This window comes from Porites lutea, chromosome 8 (genome assembly GCF_958299795.1).
Source record: "Porites lutea chromosome 8, jaPorLute2.1, whole genome shotgun sequence".
NCBI lineage: Eukaryota > Metazoa > Cnidaria > Anthozoa > Scleractinia > Poritidae > Porites > Porites lutea.
Window position 1 is genome coordinate 10575982 of NC_133208.1, and position 21254 is coordinate 10597235.

At 39.8% G+C, this 21254-nt stretch overlaps 1 protein-coding gene across 1 annotated transcript; it reads right to left on the reverse strand.

The window, feature by feature from the left end:
- Positions 1–121: 121 nt before the first annotated feature.
- LOC140946507 (uncharacterized) lies at positions 122–1616 on the reverse strand. Its single transcript, XM_073395636.1, has one exon. The coding sequence runs from the start codon at positions 1605–1607 to the stop codon at positions 969–971; it is 639 nt and encodes a 212-aa protein (XP_073251737.1). The 5' UTR covers positions 1608–1616; the 3' UTR covers positions 122–968.
- Positions 1617–21254: the final 19638 nt, after the last annotated feature.

Here is a 21254-nt window from a genome sequence, read left to right on the forward strand (position 1 = left end):
TTACCACATCATCTTTTCAACATTTTCCTCGAAGTTTATGTGCAAAATTTGTGTTCAGAAAAATGTAATTCATAATTTTAAAAAATCACATTTGGTTACGTGACCATCTACGAACTTACTCATTTTAAGAAAATGGTGCGGGTTTGAAAAACCAAATCACTATTATTTTGTTGAAGATATGAACCACTAATCGTTTTTCAAGGGCAAAATCATATAACTTTCATTTTCATAAAAACGATGTCACATGAACTCTTAGTGCAAATGGCCTATTAAGACCGAAAACTTTCTAAGAAATAAATGGTTGTCAAGACGTCTATATATTTCCTATAAATTTACTGAGGAGTGTTAACATAAAAAAATCTCGCATTTAGGTGATGTCTCAAACCAAGTGGGTCTGGGAATATGTCTATCTATTACTTGATAAACGGGTTGAAAGAACGAAAACAACAGGATTTACGAAATCCTAAAGTTTGATGAATATTTTTATATAGAACCACTTTAATAATACCTTTAATGAAAACACAGCCGGCCCGCAAATCTTCTAACTTGTAATCATCATAGTAATTATTAGATAAACAGCTTAAAGCCACAAGCCTATTGTATTGTAGGCTCCCGCTAAAATTACCGACGTGTATTATATGAATTTAGGATTGTTTGATTTATAGCTACTATCATGACTAGCAACACTGCCATCGTAGCTCTCTGGAGGTAACTTTACTAATCCCGTTGTTAAAGAAACCACACATCAGAAACAAGGAGTTTCTTTTATCTGCATCCAATTTTCAACTTGAGCTTAAGGTCTCGAAATTCCGGATTGAAAAAGCAGTGATCATTATACATTCTAAATATTTCGCCGTTTTTGATTGGCTCCAGTTCACTGACTAATTGTGCATAGCCAACTGCTTTCGTTATTCAGTGGAGCTAACGATATCTTAGGTGGAAGGAGATATACAGCCAGCCTAACGACTCTAATGGATCCAAAGGTTTAAAGAGTAATCACTAGTGTAGGCAGCATAATATGGTGAATTACCGAAGTCTTGTTCTGGTCTGTCGCCATTTAAAAAGGACGGTATATACGCCGCAGTAACTCCCAGCCCATGAAAGGTACGATGACAGATACCTCCTCCAACGCCACCGATAATCACAACCGCCCCATCCCATCGCCCTGTGTCGCACCAGAAACCGATCTTATCCCCACTCAGAATGGTTCCATTACACTTCGCTTTCCCAAAACCTTGAGTCGTTTCATATTGTCCTCCGTATTGAACTGTACAATTTCCCAGGCACCTATTATTCCGCCAAGTCTTGCCGTTCCTGAAGTCACCGTAGCTTGTTATTTTCAATCTGAATGTCTGTCCACCCAAGCAGTCACCTATGGTTTGTAACAGAGCAATGTGTTGAGGATCATCATTACGAGTGATCTTAATTTCATTGCCGCTGACTAGCCAGAATGCTGGAGAAATCATGTCCTTGTTGCTTGATGGATCTGCGGTTTCTCCAGCTGAAACATTCTTGTCATACCACCATTCACCACTATCTTTCATCCAGTTCCGACCGTCCTCCATAGAGAAACGCCCAAACAGTGTCCAGACGTTGTTAGATTCCATTTGGCAATAAACCTGTAAAAAAGGACAGTGGGTATTAAATCTAGTATCAGACCTTTTATCTTACCACCTGTAACGAAACCCGTGTGCCTTATTTATCGATCGTCCTGAGTTTTTACTGTCATGAAATATTAGAACAGCCAAAACTAATTTTCATACAAATACGCTTGTCGCAAAAACCTCGCGAAGCTGTTAAGAGCCAGCATTGAAAATAAATGGAAACAAACCGAAGGGAAAAAAGGCCATTTTAAAATTAAAACTAAACGAAAAAAACAGTTGTACAACAAAGAAAAAAATACCGTCGCCGAGAGTCCAACCTGGACCATTTACACGTAAGCTCGAGTCCTAGTCCACTGCGCCCCGCTGCCAGCCTATATTTAGACAGGGGAACTTATAATTTAAAGTATTTGCCATGACATGCTGCCCGTTGAAGTTGTTTGAAGCTGGTGGAGCTGTATTTATCATGAATATTTAAAGATAAAAAGGTACCTTTGAGGAAAATTAGCACAAATGCGTATTTCTCAGGAGGGAATGACAAACTCGTCAGCGTGGCTGTTCAATTCTCTGGCCATAGTGACGTCACAGCAAAGTGAAGCTAATCGACGAGCAGAATCTTCGAACATGGCAGTGTTGTTGTTTTTTTAAGCTTATTTTTTCCTGTGAATGAAGCAACAATGAGGCTTCTATTTTGATCGAGGATTCTTTTACCTCGTATTCCAACGGCAGAGGTAAGTGTATTCTGATTACTACGTGAAAATTCCGCAAAAAATGTTTTTGAAGAATTAAGCTGAGTCTCCAAGTTAGGAAAATTACGTGTGTGCGGTGCGGTATTTCGCTCGACAAAAACTGGTTTTTCTCTGGATAAAAAGCATGAGAAAACTTGGCTTCAAAATAGTTTATATCTCACAGAATCCATATAGCATAGAATAAATGTCAGGGAATGAACCACAAAAATGATTAGTATATTTATTCGTATCAATTTTCTCCGTTATAATTTTGCCATCTTGTTGAACTAGGGTTGGTTACGAAAATCTGTTATAGATAAGCTGTTTTGTAGTTATTCCTCGCGAGTTGCGAGGTTTATGATCTCGTCGCGCGCGAAGCGCGCGTGTATTTCAGGAGCATCGCAAGCTAAGACTAGGGTGATTTTCTCTTGGCTATATAAAAGCCAAAGCCAAAGTAGTGACGTCAAAGTGCATTATGGGTTTCCAGCAACCGATTGCCATCGATGCAAAGCTCCGGGTTTTATTCACGGTGACAGTTTTTTTCATCTGTGAATTATAACAATCTTTACGGTCGGTGAATCACCACCCGATATCTCAGGCAAATAAAAGAGAACAGGAAACTCAGCAACGGTGGATTCAACAAGTCGCTGGAAATCCTCGCTGGGAAAGATTTACAAACAAAACTCCGCCCAAGCGTGAAAGTGGACTTTAAATTAAGCGCGAGCAACAGCAGAGCGCAGGCAAACACTGTCAACTAGAGACAGAGGCTATACAGCGACCACGAATATGTAAAGAGGTAGCAACAAAATACTACAATTACACTGCAAACGAAGCCGACGAAATGAGGGAACACCGACTGCCGACGTTTCAGCAAAATGCGGTCAATAGAATTTGCAACCAAACCGAAGAGAGGCAAGTTTACAGTCAAAATTATCTTCTTCGATGCAACGATAGGAAGAAAGAATTACACCATCTGTAAAATCGACACGAGGAGTATCTTTGCAACGGACTGAGGACAGCCGATCAGCCTTTTCACCGTTTTACAGTAAGCTTTGGGGACCTTAAGATCCGACGACGGCGACGGCAACGGGAACGCCACAAAAGCAATAGGTTTAATTAGCAAAACAACAATTTTGCACGTGCATCACGCTTTTTTGTTCATTTCTTTGCCGTCACTGCACGACTACGACGTGAAAATGCCTAATTTCACGGTGTACAGAGGAAGTACACAAGCCACGACGAAATTTCCGCTCTCTTTCTGAACTTGAATATGGTTCTTAGAAATTCAACTTTAGGAGGGCTCGCCTACATTTGACAAAGTTAGTGACTTGGATTAATCGCGATGAAGATTGAAAGAACGCGAATTCACTTTTTCAGCGACGTTTTCTCTGCCGTCGCCGTCCTCGGATCTTAAGGTCCCTTTTATTTTACAATGAACAGTTTAGAACACCGATAATGTGTGACATGTAGGGAAGCGTTACCTTTGTAAACAAAATCCTTACTGAACAAAATTATTCGTTTAAAGGAACAGTATCCCGTTACTGCGCATGCACCAAACTTTGATTTTTGGACAGGATGTCGCGAAATCAAAAGATGCGAGGAGAGTAAGAGAACCTTGAAAAATCCGTTTGCATCACGCTTGACCGTGTTCAATACGACACTAAAACTTCTCAGGATTACAGATCAATGATATATTGTTCCTGTTAACTTTCGATTTGGGCAAAATCTGGATTTTTTGGCGTTACTTTTATTGCCGTTGGCCGTAGGACCAAAAGATTGGAAGCACTTTGATGCCGATTGAAGGCTTATTTCTTCTGCTAGCTTCCATACAAGCTCGGATAATTGTGAAAGGAATACGCAGAAATGAAACGGCAACAATAAAGACTGTAAGAAAAAAACCATTGAGACATTGATATGACTGAGGAGATCTTGTGGAGGGGAGCTTCGTAAAGCAGAATGTTTTGCAACGACGCGTTAGTAAACTTTTTAAAATGAATCTCCCTAACGGCCGACAAAATCAAACAAACAGGCGCTACATGTTTAGAAAAACTAGTGCCATGAAATCAAAATATAATTTTTGACTAACCTTTCTGATGATTCGTGGCGTTGAGATTGCATTTTTATTTATGTCTTTCAAACGTTTGAGGCTAGAACGCGAGCAAATCAGGCAGATATTACCAGACTTGGAACAACTGACCTCTGACACGAGTTTAAAATTTTAAACGAGCGGAACGAGATTTTCGGGTCGCGAGGCGGCCCAGCTAGCGATAAAATCGCGATAAGTCTTCGAACCGCGAGCCAAATTTTTATATAAGACGAAAGACTTCTTTGAAAGTCTAAAATATTACTTGAGAATATAAACAACAAATCTCTGTCGGCGGTGCGGTCCGGAAGGAAATCTTGTCGAGTCAATATGACAGTTCTATTGTCTTTTGAAGAAAAAACAGATGACGCTCGCGCGTGCGCATAATCGGGACACTGTCCCTTTTTAAGCTTACAATTTTCATTCAGTTTCCTTCCAGGTAACTAATATATGGATGTATAGCAGCCTTATACATAAACACAGTTGTGTCTTTGTCAAACATGATAAAAATTTGTTATTGCTGGCCTCCTATATTTTCGTTCCTGTTATTCGAAAAGAACATCTGTATTTCGGATATCCTCAGAATATTAGTGTGTGACATGGTTGCCATGCCAGGAACGTTAATTCCTTTCGCTGTTAGGGAAAATTTAAGAGGTCACTCATAACAACTGGTCCTTGTTAAAAAAAAATGTGTCATATGTCTGTTCCCACCACAGCGGTAGCAAGGGGGGGGTGGTCGCCGGTTTCGCTGGTGTTGGTTTGTTGTGTTCAGTCAACTTGTCAACGTGAGGGACTGGGTTGGGGTTGTGCTCACTTTGTAATTCTGAAGCATCTCGGATTGCAGTTTCCATTGCTACAGCAATCTCCACAGCTTGGAATACTTCAGTTTGGCTTCTGACAGTAATCGCTTTTGGATCTGCATATTTCGAAGTCCACAGACCAGTCTATCTCGTTGCGCTTCGTTCAGATTCCCGCCAAAATTACAGTGTGTCGCAAGCTTCCTTAGCTCGGCCACGTAAGACAAAATGCTTTCTCCTTCATGTTGGTTTCTCTTGTAGAAACGAAATCTTTCCGCAATTTCCAAGGGCTTCGGGCTGAAATGCTCCTGGAGAGTGGTAACTATCTGTTGAAAGGACTTTGTAGCTGGCCTCTCCAGTGCAAGAAGACCTCTCAGCAGAGTGTAGGTTTTCCCGCCGATCAGGCTCAACAATCAACAAAGTTGGCACTTTATGGTCATCATTGATGTCGTTCGCAAAGAAAAACTGTTTTACTCGTTCCAGATAGGTTTCCCAGTTCTCTTTTGTGTCATCAAAACGCTCTATCTTCCCAATAGTGGTCATTGCTAATCGAAATTTTCTATTTCAGTGATTATGTTTGCACTCTACTGTTACAAACAGTAGTTGTCAAGTGTGATTATGTACCAAAAAGTGCACCTTTACAGCTGTAATTCACCTAACAATAAATTTTTCTCTGATTACCAGCATTTGGTCGTTGTTTTCACTGCAGCATTATCTCCTAGCATTGCCATCCACTCACTACTACTGACACATTTCAAAAATAATTATTACAGCTGCATGTTAGCGGGCAGTTATCCACTATCACCCCCATTTCCTTTTGACCATAATTACACATGTAGGAGGTTCAAATCGGGTGAACAAAGGTTGGGACCTAGTAGCATTCGCTAACAACAGAAGCCCCATTTAAATCTCAGAAGGTCCTTTTTAAAGCCAGAGCACTAGGTTCAAATTTAATCCACAGGAGATTAAGTACATCTCAGCTTCCAATATAAGAGCCGCCCTCCCCAGTTACATGATTTACTTCATTTCTCTCCTGTCCTCCCACCCCTGATGGGCTCCCCCCCGAGCTTCGCGAGGTTCTGCGATACACGTATTTCTTATTTCGTTTCTTCATTAAGATGTATGCAAGTATACTGAGAAGTGTTAGGCTTACTCTGTAATGACCTCGTAAAAACCTTTCTGAGGCAATACCAAAGTTTGGGTGACCCGAAAACACTGACCCCCAGTCCATGGACCTCCCTACGGACCTGGTCCAAGGACCCCCCCCCCCCCCACCCCCCACTCCTTTACGGACCCCCCACAAAAAGACAATAACGAAAATGACAATTAGAGATTTGACTTACCGTTTGTTTTGTTTTGTGGCGATGAAATGAGGACCTGCGAAAAAGACTTAGCTAACTCGTGTTTTCCCTTGTGCATTCGCTGCCACCGATTGCCTCTGCCATTTTGTTCGGCTCATTCCCCCGCGTGTTCATTTACTCGTCCCATGCTTCACAAATAGTGCTCCTTCGATAAAGAAAGATGCCGATTGCCATTAGCTAGCGATGCCCCTTATCTTATTTGATAGTTATGTGTTTAGTTGCCAAATCTTTCAACAGGGTGACTTTGTTATGATTGATAGAGGGGGAACTGAATACCGCAGACAGAATAATCCACACATCAAAGGCGGCAAGTTTCGTATAACCAGGTCACCGTCAGCCTCACTCCTATACAAAGGCTTGGGAAGAAAGTAGCCAACTGTTAAGTGGACATCACTATTAGAGCATTGAGTTGGACAAAGTATTAACATGAAGCTTAAAAATAAGGAAGGCAAGAATTTTTTCCGTATTAGGTACATTGCATCTCATTTTCGCCGAAAGAGCTTTTTGAAAACTCTTTTGTGTTGAAGAATTCAAGATACAGGATGGTAACGGCAGCGAAAATGTCATTTAAAATCTACCTTGCGTTCCTTCACACTTCATCACAATAATTTGAGTCCAATGATTTGAGAAAAATGAAAGATGGGTGAATCCTACTGCAGTTGAATTTTTTTAGGAATCTTTTGCACAAAAAACAGGGATGATACTGTGTCGTAGGTTTGAAGTCTGGGACGAGTCACTGAAGGCGAGGAGGAATGAGCCGAACAAAATTGCGAGGGCAATCGCAGGTCGGTAACGAATACACAAGTTAGCTAAGTTATCGGTCGTTTTCGTAGTACGCAGGTCCTCCTTTCATCGCCACAGTGAAGGAGGAAACAATAACAAAAACCAAAGCGAAACAAAGGGTAAGTCAAATCTCTAATTGTCATTTTTATTATTTTCTCTGTATGTGGGGGGTTGGGTTTCCATGGACTGAGGGTCAGTGTTTTCGGCATACCCCCAAAGTTTAATGTGACTAATTTTTTGTTCAGCCCTTTTATATTTTTTGTACGCCTTCTGAAAGTTAAGTTATATGTAGGGAAAGTTAACATTTGAAACAAGACACCAACACGGTAATTTTAAACCGCACTATCAAGCCTGCATGTGTATGTATTTCACTTTCCCAGGGGCGTAGCGAGATATTTTGAGGGTGTACAGTACGCACGCAGAGAAGAAAACAACGCAACCTAGGGGGGGTCTGGGGGTTCCCCCAGAAAAAAAAAAAAAGTTTAGGGTATCCATCTTCTGCTTCCATCTGTTCCAAAGTTTACTTTGTGTTGTCTCGCAGTGCACTTTTAGGTTTTAGGAGTGGACACCTTGTTTCTTTGCTAATTGTCTAGTCCTGACGATCAACTTCATTCTAGGTGTTCTGTTGTTGAGTAACGGCAACTCCTTGCTTTTATATTCTAATTTTGCTTTATCCCTTTCAGCTGTGTCTGAGACTAGAGCGACCTAGTATGTGCCTTCCTGTCCTGTTTCTTGGATGCTTTTAATGTCATTCTCGGCAGCATCATCTCCCCCTGGGAAAAGAGGCTCTTCCTTAGTCACTTATGCTAAATCCCTGCTTCTCTCACTGCTTCTGAAAATGCATATGGGCTGTTAAATCCCCACTCATGACCTAGGTCAAAGAGGCATTTTGTTAATTCCACCGCACCCGGGGCCAGCTCGTTGTTAAATGTGGGTTAAATCCCGGCATTGGCCGCGTTAAATGCCCCCTACCCCCGCTATGCCCCGGAGGTCGAACGGCCGGGGGTACATTTGACTGGTGCATACATGTAGACACTGCATCCTTTACTCGCTTACTTTTTCACTAATAGTAACTAAACAGTCTATCTAACTGTATATAAAACAGGTTTTCCGTAGTATGGACTAGAAAGTTGTAACCGTTATGCTAATCATTTTCTCTACTACCAACAGGATTAACACTAGTTAGAGCAATGACGTTTCCAGGCTTACATGTCTTACATATAAACAGAATTCAAGAGTACACTGGCAGGCCTCTCATTACTACTTTTTCTCTTGGCCTCCACATCATCATTCGATCAAAACATCCACGATCACTCCAGAACATAACTCAGAACATTTACTTTTTTTTTTTTGTTATTGACAATGTCATGAGGATTTATACCTAGACATTATTTTTGTGAAACTGCTCACAAAAAGGAGTTTAGAAGAGAAACAAAAAGTAATGTGTTATAACAGGCATAGCCTTCGATTTGATTTATCACTGGAAGCTTTAGCCTGAGAATGCAGACAGATTTCCGGTTGTATTTTTCAGTGACGTAAAACTACAACCAATTTGATTTTTTTCACACTTAAAGTAGAGCATTTGTCTCCGAATATCTTGTGTTAGAAGTAGTGTTCTGTTCAGTACTTGACATCATCTGACAATAGGTTATTTTAGCCGTTATTTTCCCACATTGTGCTTCAGTGACTGTTTTACTTATTGTTTATCTAATCCCCTTAATATTAGTGCATGAAAAAATCAATCAGTCAATCAATTATCACAACTGGTCCAAATGTTCCTACCTTACCTACCTCCTATGGAAAAATAACTCCTGTTTGGAAACTAATGTACAATTCTAAATGAAATTTTAATATCAAGCATTTTTGTTGTTGTTTAGTTTGATTGTTTTTCTCCTGGCCCAGTGCTTCTTGTACTCTCTTCAGTAATATGACCTGTCTAGACATTTTTCCTGACTTTTTCTTCTATTTAGTAAGATTATGTTGCCTATTTCCATGGAAAGTAAAAAAAGTATTAATAAAAAAGTATTTTGTTGCTGGAATACCTTGGTATCAGCTCTAGAAGCATAATTTCAAGTGAGGTAGAACAGACTTGTAAAGTAAAGTTTCCTTATACTAACCTCTGAGGAGCAAAAGGAGCAATTGAGCAATTATTACCACAGGAAAACTTAATTAAACCTTAATACCTTCTGCAAACGAAGAATGCAGTATAAGTGAAATGTTTGAATCTGCACTGATGGTTGGAATATGCGGACCCCTGTGGAAACAGTCACTGCCGATTTCGAGCGTTTAATGACCAATATAAAAGACAAAAAAAATCTCCTTATTTCTATTTTTTCCCTTTAAGATTGAACGGTAAAACTGTACCTTAGAAAGGATATTTATCCTGTCATTGAGAAGCGATTTGGTACCTTCAGGAACTTTCGCTTCAAGTCGTAAGCCGTCATCAAACAAGACGCTAAGGAGCGTACACTTCAGCGTCGCGGTTGAGGAACTGATTAATTGTAAATGCGGAGGAATAGTAAGAAATGAAATATGGTAAGAGTACGGTGTTAATCTGTGAAATTATTGGATTTTTCAGGATATTCTGAAACGAGAAACATCCAAGAGAACTACCTGCCAAAAAACTAGCATTTCGGGACAAATTGTCTCTTAGATATTAGCCCAGTTATGCTCTGATGACGCCATACAAATCCTTCTAAATTTGACTTGGGTTTAAACGTTTAGACCTAAGTTAAATATGAGGTTTCTGGTGGTGAATAACAAGTCTAACAAAACAAACAGTGAAAAAAGAATTCTATTTTTCTTAGTCACATCAGGCTTCAAAAATAGCATAGCAGTCTCATGTACTGATTAAAGATATGTAAGGCATTGATAAGGAGTCAATTACGTTAAACATGGAATTGGCGAAAACTCAATGTTACGAGTTCGAATGTTTTTAGGATAATTATTCACTGACTATCAGCACGCAGGGATCTCGGATTAACACAAGGAAGTTTAATACCAAAGCAACATAGTCTTTACAGAGCTTTAAAACACAGCATCCGCCAACACAAACTTGACTTGAACTTAAGTAAAACTAAACAGCCTCTGCCAATAATAACAAAGTCTCACTTGAACTTCGGATATAAAACGGCTTCCGCCAACTTGTAAACTCAGAACTTGAAAATCGACCTTTCTCACACTTGACTAAACACAGCACTCCAGCTCGTGGGAACAAACTTAGTCCGTGAAAAGAACTCGTTTGGAACTTGCCGTATACCGTTTGACATAAGGTTCTAGAAAATACTAAACGGGCGAATAGTAGTAGCCTTTCGACATATTTTATGATTTCAGTAACTGATGCAAATCTGCTGACTCATGCTGAAATGTAAACATGTCCTAATTAATTATTCATGAATAATTCAAAAACGCAGAGAACGTTGGAGAAAGTCACGTAACGCATGAAAGCAATTTACTACGTAACACTCAACGACAAAACGTCTTTGTGCAGCATTTTGTAACTTTAAATTCATCATAAAACAGTTCGAAAGGAGCGCTCACTCGTGAAATGTTTTTCAACACTCGAAGAGAAATTTCGTGTCTCTGCGAGGCCACGTAATATCTCTATTTATTCCCGAATAAATTAAAGACTAAACTCAAAGTGATCTCAAGATATCACGAAGTAGTCTAGTCTCATTTCGTGAAATAGCCGAAACAAGCCGCAAGGTCACGAACTTGCGCGCCCAATCTTGTCCCGAAACTAGTGCATCATTTTATAACTATTTTTCATATCCCAAACTCCCTCGGGTCGCAGTAGTGCAATCGGCTAATCCCTCAAAGAGTCTCCTCTGATCTGACGGGTCACACAGGTGAGTCGGTTCAAAGCCAAAATAATAATTCTTTCTTCCTCGAAAAAGTTAAAGAATAAATCAAAGAAATCGAAGTGATCTCGAGATATCTCGAACTAATTCGGCTCTCACTTCGTCAAATAGCCGAATAAAACCGAAAACCTACAGTCTTTGCGTGCCCAATCTTGTCCCACAAATGTCAACTTTGATACATTCCTGAGCGTCGCAAATCCTTTACTTCGCGCTCCGCCGAAGTAATAAGCTTCAATGTCTTTATCCAGGTTCGAAGTAAAAATTTTCAAATCGCCGCGTCACCAGCCTTAACTACTCGTCTGTATATCCTTCTCAATTCTGAGATATTTTCCTCTTATTTATAAAGGCCATTGTTCTGATGCTGATTTTTACTTAAAGATATTGTTTTCAGTGGAAGGCTCCTGTAGAATCTTACGTCAGCGTAACTTGCTAACTTAGTGTGGATGTATCATATTTCTTAGGCAATTTTGTAGACATAGATTGTAATCAAGCACCTCTCAAGTCCAAACATTGACATAAAAAGATATCCTCGAATTAATTGTATTACTTGTTTTACTTCGAGAGCTAGCGTTGGATTAACTGGTTTATTTCTCTTGCTCTTCGCGGCTGACTCGCAAGGTACCTGCGGAAAGTAGTTTTTTATGCCACTGATCATTTTTATGAAACTGTTATGAGATTTAATTTTTCTAAAATGTGAAAGAGCTTTAACCTATGTAAGTTCTGTTTTTGTCTCCAAGCGCAGTATTGTATGGTCTCTGAGGTACAGGCCATTAAAGATGATCTTGGTCATGATTTTTATCAATCGGTAGGAGCGTTTGTCAACACTTTTGTGTCTTGTCGCCGGTCTGTTTTTGTTTTCAGGTTAAAGTTGCGTTATAAATACTTTATATGATGACATCTGCAGCCTCAGTTAAGTTGTTGAAATGTTTTTCTCTACTGTTACAGAGAAATTGGACCGTGAACTTTTCACGGCAAGCTTTTTGTTAACCTTCTTTCAAACCTTCCCGGGCTGGCTTGAACGTGACGACACGATGGCCGGACACATCGGATTTCCATTCGACAATACCAGCTCTGGTGCCCAGGCCTAAGTTTACCACTCCCTTATGGTATTTCAAGAGTTTTTTAGCGTTATTTCAGACGCTGGATCAAAAAAAAAAAAATCACACACGGGCTCAAATGTGACGTCACAACATGGTGGCCATTCAAAAGTCGGGAATTTTCGTCCCCGCCTTTCTTTATCCGAGATGTTGTCCGATCTTATTCGGTGTAAACTCGTCAGGTACCCATTGTTCTGTTCGGCAAGGCCAAGGAGCTTCACATGTTTCAAAATGGCAGATGTGTATCACTCGTATTGAAGTAAATTTCCCTCTCAAAGTGAAGCGTCCCATCAGATTTTGGTTCCGAGATCAGGTATGTTTTTCCACTTCGTTGTTAACTTTAATGTACTTGTCGATTTTTGTGAGAGTTGCAAAAAATCTGGCGTTATATCCAAGGTTTATGCTTTCGATTCAGCATGTTTCTATTGTTGTGCACAACCTCTGAAAAAAGTGCATCAGGTATTTTTATTCGCGATACGCTTTCAATGATGTCGGCCATATTTGATTGATGTCTTCCTCAAGGTGCTAAGATGGCAGATGATGCCCATAGAAGCAAAATTTTAACGTTATGTCGCCTTTGTGGCAAGATCGCGTCTTTAAATACCTCTAGTTTTAAGACTGTTAAGCTTATTCAAAGCTATTACCAAGGCCGGGAGGAACTACGCGCTCGAGTCACTATCTTTAGAAAAACACTAAGCTGGAGTTTACTGAGTCACAATTCAATTCTCCATAGTAAGTTTATGTAGCTTCAGTTTAAGCTGCACTTCATTCCTATAATTTTGGATCTGTAAATCACTATCGTTGATAATTTAAAATTCTGCAAAGAAAACTGACGAGCTGGGCCCAGCGTGATACAGCATTGCAGAAAAATATTACACTCACGGACTAAAGAAAATCGCTTAGTTATTCAGATCCATAGGGCACTTTGGAGAAAATTGGAACCCTTATTCAGCCGTAATAAAAAAGCTTTACGCTTCAAAAGAGGTCAAAGAAAATGCGTTTGCATCAGAGGGCAAATCCTGCCGACCAGAAACAATAACTACAGTAAATCGATATGTATGTCATGACCTCTCAGTGTGAAACATGCGGCTAAAATCACCTTGCTCAGTGTAAATGTAGAACCTTCCAGAGCATAATCTACCCAGCAGATAAAAACAAATTTATTGGAATAAGCAGCACTTTGGCATGAGGTAAAAGTCGTGTAGGCCTACCACCCCCTTTTATTGCTAAAAATTTAAACAGCTATTTGTATATGCTAATCAGTGGAAGGCATACTCATTGTCTGCATGTTCCGTTTTTGTTTCATTGACAGGTCTTCGTGACAAGAGGAAAAAAGCAGAATGAACTTCGAAAAAGCAAACTTCTGTAGACGACGTTAAAAATAAAACCTTTATCCTTAACAGAATAACCATTGTCTTCCATCACTGTGTATCTTAATTTGAACATTTCAGTAGAAACAAATTACGTATGAGTTTGATGATTTGTTTGAAATACACGAAGCTTTCCGCAGAGGTCTTATTTGGAAAAATGCGTCTCAAATACATATTCACCAGTTCTACAATCTAGTATGAGATGTCTGTTATAAAAAATTGCCATGTATATGAGTTGCTGTCTCGGCAGTACTCTTTTCTATTTACTGACAACATCTCGACATCGTCCGCCATATTGAATTCAAGAACGCTTTCCTCCAAATTAGGTCACGTGAACGAAAACTTAAACAGCGATTGGCTCGTGGTTTGTTTTGGTCGAGGTTATCAAATTTGATAACGATCCCGCACTGGTTACTAGAAATTGTACAGTCAAACCTCTTTAATACAGACACCACAGGGACAGAACCAATTGCCCGGGTTTAGAGAGGTGTCCGTATTATAGAGGAAGGGAATGTATGATTTTTGGCATTTCTATGTCCGTAATAGAGAGGTGTCCGTATTAACTAGTGGCAGCGTTCATGTAAATTTATACCTTGATTTTAGTAGGGCCTACCTCCAAAAGTGATTGATTTGCTGAAGAAAGAAAAATTCGGGTTATGACGGAATAATATCCCCTATAGGAAAGTGAAAGTTAATAGCCAACCAAAATTAGTCGTTAACTGAGAATTGGCCACAAAAAATAGTAGTTAACTGATATTTGGCAGAAATAATAGTAGTTAACTGAGATTTAGGTACCCCCATTAGCACCCTCTATAAATGCTGTGCCTTGAAAATGTCAGTCTATAATTCAATCGCTTTGTAAATGTGACAGTAGTTTTTCACTGGAGAGTATTAAAAGCTCGATATTTTGAATGCTTCTTTATCTCAAATCTCAATCTCAAATCTTCATTTTAACACGGTAAAAAATTCATCAGGTTTTTTGTTACATATAAAGTATAACTTCATAACAATATTTAATAATAATAAATACATATCTAAAGAGTCTCTTAAAAATACTACTCAAAAGAGTTGCACCTCTATAGCTAAAGCTCCTTTTTAGGTAGTTGGTTCTTGGTAAAGCGACATTTAATTTGTTCGTAGAGTCCCTTAAGACATAGCCTGACGTACTGCGCTCAGTAAACAGAGAGGACAAATAGTCTGGAGCCAGATCATTAAGAGCTTTGAACACCATTAAAGCTACTTGAATTTGACGCTGGGTGATCAGGTCTTTCCAACCAAGTTGTTGTAACAAGTAGCGAGCGTCAGCATCAAAGGAGGAGGAAGTCAAAATGCGAGCAGCACGATTCTGCATTTTTTGTAATTTTTCAGAGAGCGTTTTGCCGCAATTACCCCAGACAATACTACGTACAGTAATCGAAATGGGGTTGTACCAAGGCATTGTAGATGTAATGTAGTATTTCTGGCGAAACAAAAGGTCCAATTCGCTTTATGGCGCCAGTGCTGGAGGCAATCTTTTTGGATAGTTTGTCGATATGACTATGCTATGCCATGTTATTATCAGTGAGAATCCCAAGTAATTTAGTAGTTGAAACTTGCTTTATAGGGATATTATCTATCGAAAGTTCAAGGGATTCAGATAATGTACTCAGTTTTTGTCTAGACCCAATTAACATAAACTCGGTTTTAGTTGGATTTAAGCTAATTCAGAGTAATTTTGTTGCAGAGAAGCCATTTATGGATGTTACTTAAATTACGATTCAGACTAGACTGCATTGAGTGTAAGTCTGCGCGAGCATATGTTATGTGGGTGTCGTCTGCATACATCCTAGGCTGGCAGAACGACAAACAGTTTGGCAAATCATTAATATAGATCAAAAATAGAAGAGGACCAAGGATAGTTCTCTTAGGGACCACACAGCCCAGAGAACAGACTTTAGAAAGCGAACCATTGACTACACATTTCTGGTTACGGTTATTTAGATACGACTTAAACCAATCGTAAGCAGACTCCTGTATTCCGTACAGACTAAGTTTACCTAAAAGAACATCGTGATCAACGGTATCAAATGCTTTTTTTAAGTCCAGGAAAACCACTGCATTTACATTACTGCGATCTATATCGAGAGCCCAGCTGTCAGTCACTTCTAAGAGAGCAGTGACAGTCGAGTACAACGAGCGGAAACCTGATTGTTGGTTGGTGATTATCACTTCATTAGCCAAAAAACTATACAGTTAATCATACACTATTCTCTCGAACACCTTAGCTATTATTGAGATAACAGAGATTGGCCGATAATTATTCACATCAGTTCGCTCACCTTGTTTAAACAATGGAGTCACTCTCGCGCATTTCCAGTCATCTGGAAATAAACCAGAACTTAAAGACTTGTTGAAAATGTTACACTAAGGGATCGAAATAAGATCTGCACATTCCCGAATTAGTTTGGCTGAAATATTATCGAGACCTGTCGCTTTGGATTTAGATAATTTAATTAAAAGAGAAAAGACATTACTACTACCAATTGGACTGAAAATGAATTTGTTGTTGCTGCTAACAATGTAATCGGCATAACTTGAACCGTCGGTAACAAGGGGTACCTCATTAGCTAGTTTGGTTCCAATTGTTGAAAAGTGATTATTAAATGCATTGGAAAGCTCGTGAGAATTGGTTACTGAGTTCTCGTTTAGTTTTAATTCTTTCACAGACGCGTTATTTTTCTGACGGGACTTGAGTTCGTTAATAAATTGCCAGGTTTTACGTGAATCGCCATTAAACTGAATAAACGCATTAGCATAATAGGATGCCTTTGTAGATTTGACTTCTCCATTCATCCTATTACGTAGCCTTTTGTAGACAGCCCAGTCTTGAGGACTATTAGACGTAATAGGTCTCCTTTTAGCAACATCGCGATCGCGCATACCCTTCCGCAGGTCTGATGTGATCCAAGGTACCTTGCCTGACCTAACACGTTTAGTTTTGATTAGAGCATGACTGTTCACAATGGACAAAAATTTAGCTTTCCAGGCAGCCCACAAAACGTTTCGGTCATCACTGGTACAAGCCCAATCCTGTCGAGAAATATCCCTGCGAAAGTTTTCTCGATTGAAATTACTAAAATTTCTATAAGTTTTAGTTGAATGCCCTTTGAAAGCAAACTCTGGAGATAGTTAACGATAAAATGAGGCTGTGATCACTAATGCCAATATGCAAAACTCCTGAACAGACTACCCTGTTAATACAGTTCGTAAATATTTAATCAATTAAAGACGATGATGACTCAGTAATACGAGTTGGTTCTGTTATAAGTTGCTGTAGCCCATATATATCAGAAATTTCACAAAGTAAACGTGTATTAGAGTCGAAATGGGCAGAGGCCATATTGCAATTCAAGTCACCAATCAGATAATATTCAAGATCGAGAGAGTCTAATTTTCCGATAAGGGTCTCATAGTGTGAGAAAAGTTTAGCTACAGAGCAAGGTGGCCTATATACCAAGTTACTACGAGGAGTGGCCTAGAGCATGGTTTTTGAATTTCTAAACATGAATTCTCAAGATCATTCAGGGTCAAGTCACGGCGTATTACAAAGTTAATAGAAGTTTTAACTCCTTGCACCAGACCACAGGTATATTTTTTGCTCTTCTTTGAGCCAAAGGATGTGGGAAACGTCTCACAAAGAATTTTGCATTGCTTGCTCGAAATCCGTGTTAAAAATATAATTCAAAGTAGACAGACTGCAAATTATCTTAGTTGCTAAAAAATATATATCTACGTGTCGCAACTGTTCATCAGTAGGATGCCTAAAATGCGTGCAATTCCACAATTGGTTTCGGCTCCATTAAATCCTATACCAATTGCAGAACATTTCAGGAGGAGCCACCCACCATGTGAGCACAGTCACGGACAATGTATAAGTGAGGAAAATAACGCAAAGTAAAATTAAGACGTTAATAAACGAACTAAATGTACACGTCAATTAAATAAATAAACAAATAATGCTTTCCCAAACTGAAAGAGCGTGATATTTCAACTGTCAGCAACACCGGGAATCTGTCAACATTAACACTTTTGACCAATCAGAGCATGATGAAACGGTGAAATCAATAGCATGTCTCCAGGCTCCGCCGTCCTTTTCCCCTCTCAAGTCAGCCCCTCGACTCGCTTCTCTCGCCGATTTTTTCTGCTGTTTCACCCTGTTTTTTGCCTTTTTTCCCCATTGTACAGTCTGGTCCCAGGCTTAAACACATCACACTTTATGAATAAAACATAATAGTGCACCAGGCATTGTGATTCAGTCATTCACAACCATCGCCATCAGACGCAAAGCGGTTGTCAGGAAACCGAAAATGCTCCTAACGTCACTCTGGATGCCGTCAAAGCAGACATCGACCAAACTCCATAAAAATTTAGCGAAGAGCCGATCACACGTCGCTTAGCGAGCCTCGTGGGAGTCGCGTGCGTAAAGCTGGTTGCCTGGAAACCCAAAATGCACCTTGACGTCACTCTGGATGACGTCAAGGCGGACACCAACCAAACCCGATGGAAGTATAGTAAAAGAGCTGATCACACTTCGCTTAGAGATCTCGTGGGAGTCACGCGCGATGCAAATTCCGACAAAAGTATAAAGCTCATTTCGTGATACAGGAGGCTTGAATATCTAAGCTTTTGCATAACGCAGCCTTTGCATGATGGACGAGAGAGCTGTTGTGTATGTTTAAAAAGAGACTTATTTTGGGGAATTTTGCTCGCTGAACAGTCAGATATGGACACCAACATGACGTCTCGGATCCATTCAAAGCTCTATAAATTGGGGTAAACATATCTCCGAACATCTCGAATATGAAAAATTGTTCTGACCTGAATCTACTTTTCTATCCCATATTTTAGTTCTGGACTTAATCTGTGGATTGATTTCTTTTGATGGTGTGACTCACGGAAATTCGACGGGCAGGAGGGTTAAGAACTTCCTATTGCTTTTGTAGTCGGACCCTTCTAGTCGTTCGCCTCAACACGTCCTACAAACAGTATCAGTGCAAGGTTTGGCACAATAAACCTTAGCCTTGTGAAATCTGTGAGTCGTTTAGTTTTCTTCGTTTCACGCAGAGCTGACGTATTTATACCTCGGCTTGAGCTCATGGGCCTCCTTGAAAATGTGCCTACCCATGCACTGCGGTTCTTTAAAAAAGCCTGCTGCAATTTCTGCCCACAGGTAACACCCCGAAACCAGAAGAGAGCGGCACAATGGGCCATTTGTACGGTGGCGTCCTTTTACTACTCAGAACAGAATCATTTAGGTTATTGCTTTCTGGGATTACGAAATTTATATATGAAGGTAGAAACGAAATAAGTTCTTGTCATCGTGCCACTGGCCTCAGTGTTAAGAACAAACAAAGAAACTTTGGGTATAACGTTTTCATTGCAATCGAATATGGCAAAACCCTGGCGCTTTTTTAACGCTTTGAGTTTAGCTTTAAATGTTGATACAGACGCTCATATTTCGCAACTTAAATGTCGAGAAAAAGTCGGGGTTTTTAAGGGTACATTTCTTTGGAAAAATCTTCATCCTAGTCTTTAATGAAAAGACGATTTTGCTTTTCTTTATTAAAACCCAAAAACAGATTTTAAATTCAAGAATCCATGGTCAGAATGGATTAAATAGATAATTTATGCTAAGCAACGTTCAGATGTTTTGGATTGCTGATCTGTGCGTTTCTTTGGACATGGATCTGAAAAAGGACATCAGGCAAGCGTTTTTTTATTTTCCAAAAATATATATATAATAAGGCTATCACGTTCATGGCAGTTAGCACCAAGTTAGTACCAATATTGCTGACAGGCTAAAGAATATAATGACTTTCTTTTTTTTGGTTTCTTTTCCATGCTAACAAATCCAAAGAATCTGATCATGGTTGCAGTCTAAACGAAGAAATGAAACCTTAAATAGCCCGCTCTAAAAGCTTTAATTTGAAATACAGTTGTCAAATAGGAACTCACAACATCGCTAGGGTGCGATACATCCCTGGAGGTATACGGTACCCTTAATAGCCTGTTCCAAACTCTCAGATAGTGGGGAAGACGCGAAAGAAAAAGGCACTCGAAAAGTTGGCGGGGCGGTTTATTTTACGACCCTCTTCCGCCCACTTTTGGCACGTTTGAGATAATTAGATTTCTGCTGTCAAACTGTTGAAATGTCAATGAGTTGGAATATTTCTCAAATTTCTCGCGACATTATTTTGCGCGGCGCTTATCCCTTATGCGATTCAGAGCAAACTGGAGTGTAAAAAGCTGGTCGATAGGCAACACACGACTTTTACCTTGTGCCAAAATGCTGCTTGTTCTAGTGAATATTTCCTCTTACAGGTAGATTATGCTCTGGAGGGGTCCACATTTTGACTGAGCAGCTGACTATGTGATTTTTGCCGCCTGTTTCATGCTGAGAGGTCGCGACATGCATATTGATTTTCTGAGGTTATTGTTTCTGGTCGGCATGGTTTGCACTGCGTGAAATACGTAATTTAGTGGAATTTACAGGGCCACGATACTCCCATGGCACTTAGCAAATCGTATACCGACACGCGAGGTGTCATGAAACGCGGCGTTTCAGAGAGTGTCCGTGTCCCCGATACCTCCGTCGTGAAAAATCAGGACAAATCGTGGCCCGGACACGTCTTCTGCGGTGTGTCAAGAAGTATACGAGCTCTGATTCTTAACGATATCAGTTAGCCAAAGCTATGTCGACTTTCGACAGTGAGGTAAAATGGCATAAAAACTGAAATTTAGGAAAAATTAAACTTAACCTAATAAAAACACAACTAACTCATTTACGCAAACTTTCCAAGGTACGCCGAGGTTGGTAAAGATTTACGCACTTGGCTTAAAGGTTGAATGAAGGTAACATAAAGTTGCGACCACTTTACGCTCATTCTTTTACGCGAGATATGAAAGTTGAGTAACTGTAAGGTTGCCACGTGCACTCTGGTAGCAGGATCTGTTTTCTTTGTTGTTTTTAGCATGACCGAAGTAGTTTTCACGCCGCTAACGATATGAATCGTTGGCTTGATGTTTTTGGAGATCGTGTAATTCTGTTCGGGTGACTGGAAGGCATTGTTAACATAAATGGCCTGTCACTTACTCTTGAAAAATAATACAGTGTCTTTGTCACAACCAGTTAAACGAAAACAAATTCAAAACAGAAAGAACATGCGTGATAACTATTTCCTCAGTTACGATGAACTACAGACGGCATTCTCGAAAAACTATGGCTACTTAATTTCAACGGAGTATTGACTAACTTTCTACAAATACTACATTGTTTTTTGAACTGCCTTTATCGCTTCCCGGGTATCGCCTCTGTCAGGAGAAGAAAAAAGAAGAAAACCTGGGGGTTACACATTCGAATGAGGCCTGGAAATGAAACAATACAGCAAAGCAACTGGTCAGCGGGTATTCGCTTTGCACATGCTCTTTCATAGGCTGCACTTTAGGTAGAGCCAACAAACATAGGCTGCACTTTAGGTGGCACACCCATGGGTGCAGTGTTACTCAGTAATTCTTTAGGTAGAGCTAACAAACAT

What these genes read in the sequence shown, in the direction of transcription:
- LOC140946507 (XM_073395636.1), bottom strand. Translation starts at nt 1,607, where the DNA reads ATGGAATCTAACAACGTCTGGACACTGTTTGGGCGTTTCTCTATGGAG.